The sequence below is a fragment of the Thermobia domestica genome, chromosome 3, assembly GCF_964235325.1.
Source record: "Thermobia domestica chromosome 3, izTheDome1.hap1.1, whole genome shotgun sequence".
In the NCBI taxonomy this organism is placed as follows: Eukaryota; Metazoa; Arthropoda; class Insecta; order Zygentoma; family Lepismatidae; genus Thermobia; species Thermobia domestica.
In genome coordinates this window covers 237,386,030-237,388,980 of record NC_137456.1, presented here as the reverse complement: position 1 = coordinate 237,388,980, position 2,951 = coordinate 237,386,030, and the positions used below count along the sequence as shown (strand labels likewise).

Below are 2,951 nucleotides of genomic sequence, written 5' to 3'. Positions count from 1 at the left end.
AGAACTTCTTCCCCCTTGAATTTGAGAAATACATGTTCAGTCAATTGCATAGTAATCGTGAATTTCTTATATGAGTTTATAATTTTGTCTGTCTTTAGCAAAATGTGACATGACATTGCTGGAAGTGACCCTACATTTTGTTTTGGAAAGGTGGTGGGACGTAAACCTATATTCAAAAGCCTTTACGAGATATCACCAAACTGAAATCTACTTATAAATCGTGTTAAGCAGAACATGAGAAGTGTGTGTGGTCCTTCGTGGATAACGTTTGTGCTTTGTGTGAGCGTGTTCCCCGGTTCGATTCCCGGTACTTCGGATAAAAACCCGGAAAGTGGTTCGGATTCCACTTCAACAGTAGATTGCGTCTCATATAGCCCCTCTGCTGAAAACGACCTTAAACTCGAACATAAAATCCATGAAAACAATTTTACCAAGTTTATTACTGGTTATATTAGGTACTTTCATCGCATTACTTATGTGACATTCTCTATCTGTTAACATTAATTCTTCCATTTCAAACATCCATAGTGTGCATATGGAAATATGAAGGGTAAGGGGAAAAAAGAAAGAATGTCACAAAACTGCGTTTTCGAGAAAACGGCGTTTTAATATTGAAAACCGCGTAAAAAGAATAGGGTTATTAAATCTTTTGCCTCTTTTTACATGGACATTTCTACATGTACGCATGCATGGCATATACAGTCAAATAGTACCAAGAGTCACCAAGAGATAGGACAAAGCACTCGGTAAAGCACGTACATGGACATTCCTTGGTTTTCCCCCTTACCCTTCATATATGAAATGATTGAAGACATCAATAAGAATAACTGTAGGTATTGCTTACGTTGTCACCTACGCAAATTATTTTTTTAACACTTACAATGACTAAGAACATGAGCTGATAAAGCGAATTAATAGTAAAATAATTGGAACCAATAATATTGAACCAAAATAACTTATTATTAAATTATAAAGGATCATATGATAAACAGCGCAGGAGCTATTGCTCAATTCTTTCAGTATCGTATATATTATTTGCGTAAGCAAATTATCTTTCTATATTTCGTCTTTCGTTTGACTAGAAATAACTGGGCATTACTATTTCAATTGTTCAAACACCTTTCGAATGTGCATAATTAACTAAACTACCTTTCCTTTTATAACCTGCTTTCCAATCATGAGTATTCCGATCATGAGTGATTGAAATCGCTTGTAAATGGAATAGTGAATCGGAACATTGGACAATGTTTACACTAAAAGGTGCTTGTATTACATTTTTGTTACTTAATATGATTTTAACGATATTAAATTCTATGAAATTTCAAAAGAACGGATGCTTCTCTAAACAACTATTTAAACAATTTACACTTGAAATGTTCCAGACAATAATACACTAAATTAACAAACTAACTACATTGGTTACATATCTCTATTATGTATACATATATCCACACTTAGAACAAAACACATAGACTGAATAACCACGTACACGGTGCAGATTAACAGTTTGTCAACTTGCACGATTCGACTGTTCAAGACTTAGGTCGGAATTATCTTTTCTACTTGTACTTCAATTTATATAAACATTGTTTCACAAATTACACTTAGAAGCTGTTACCGGATAGTATATATTTATAGCGTTTTAAACACTAGGATAACAAATATTATATACGACACCGGTATATTAAAAATAATCATACTCTTCAGGAAGGTATTCTTACGAATCCCAGTATTATTGTTAAATCTTTTGCTATATAAACTATTTGATCTTTGGAAATCCAGCATTAAGTCGAAGCACTTCACTAGGGCTAGGATATGGTCTCATCTGGTATAGCGATCCGGAAGCAGTTGTGTCAACACCAGTTTTGGCTTCATTCTTCTTTCCCAGGCCCGACGTCCAACTGCCACGTGGAGCATCAGAATAAGCAGCTGGATCCATGGGATCGAGATCATCACGCTTTAATTGCCAGTGACATCTCTGTCGTTCTTCACAACGCTTCTCACAGCCATCACGCACGATTTCTTGAGAATTATCTTCCTCGCTTTCTTCGGATTCAGTATCATCTTCACTGAGCATGTCCTCTTCCTCCATAGAAATCATTTGTAGTTCTTCCCTGAAACGGGCAGCTGGGTATGTGATTTTCGCACGAGGGTGTCTGGGTGGCAACCATGATACTTCGTCAGTTTTCGTGTTCCAGTAATAATGTCTTCCAACTCCAGGATCATAGATTCCCTTCCAGTGTTCTGGAAGTGGATATTTCCATAACATGTTTTGCTGTTTGACTAAATAAGCACGATCAGGTTCCCTAATACCATTTCCCCATCGTTCACAACAGTAAGTTGAACACTCATGGAAAATATTGTACTTATTAGGGCAACCATGATGACCTTTCAATTTCTTGCTCGGTTCTAATGGAAAAAATTCAGCAACATTTTTATTGTTATTAGTGTTACTATTTGGAACCTCCTTCGGTTGACAGTCGTAGTTCTCAGCAATAACTTCTTCTATCGTTTCAGACTCTCTACAATTCAACGAACTATCTACTTCTGCAACTTTACCTGCTGAAGTTGAGTCTATTTTATGATTATCAACTTTAAGTATTCCACGTTTAGCTAACCGAGCCGCTAAAACAGCAGGTAACATCTTGAAACACCAAGCCAACCAAGCAATTTCAAAACACTTCTTATTTCTTTCAACTATTGTTATATACAAACCAATGTTGCCAACACGCATGATACATTTCACACTAGCTGAGGGAGAACAATACAATAATTGATAATGACTTTGAAATCTCTATTAGACTAAAAATGCTTAGTTTTATTTTGACATTACGAGAGGAAATGGTTAACAAAGGTATAAATAGGAAAAGCAAATAACATTATGCCACTCAAGAAAAAAATAGTGAGTGTATTGACGTTAACATAATAGAGAGCTACGTAATATACGCATA

General features: G+C 35.6%; 1 protein-coding gene across 1 annotated transcript; it reads right to left on the bottom strand.

The window, feature by feature from the left end:
• Positions 1 to 939: 939 nt before the first annotated feature.
• Positions 940 to 2,652, bottom strand: LOC145680986 (polyglutamine-binding protein 1-like). Its single transcript, XM_081752240.1, has one exon. The coding sequence runs from the start codon at positions 2,642 to 2,644 to the stop codon at positions 1,760 to 1,762; it is 885 nt and encodes a 294-aa protein (XP_081608366.1). The 5' UTR covers positions 2,645 to 2,652; the 3' UTR covers positions 940 to 1,759.
• Between the last annotated feature and the right edge of the window lie 299 nt (positions 2,653 to 2,951).

Excerpts from the sequence above, each read along its gene's own strand:
- LOC145680986 (XM_081752240.1), bottom strand. The coding sequence starts at position 2,644 with ATGTTACCTGCTGTTTTAGCGGCTCGGTTAGCTAAACGTGGAATACTT.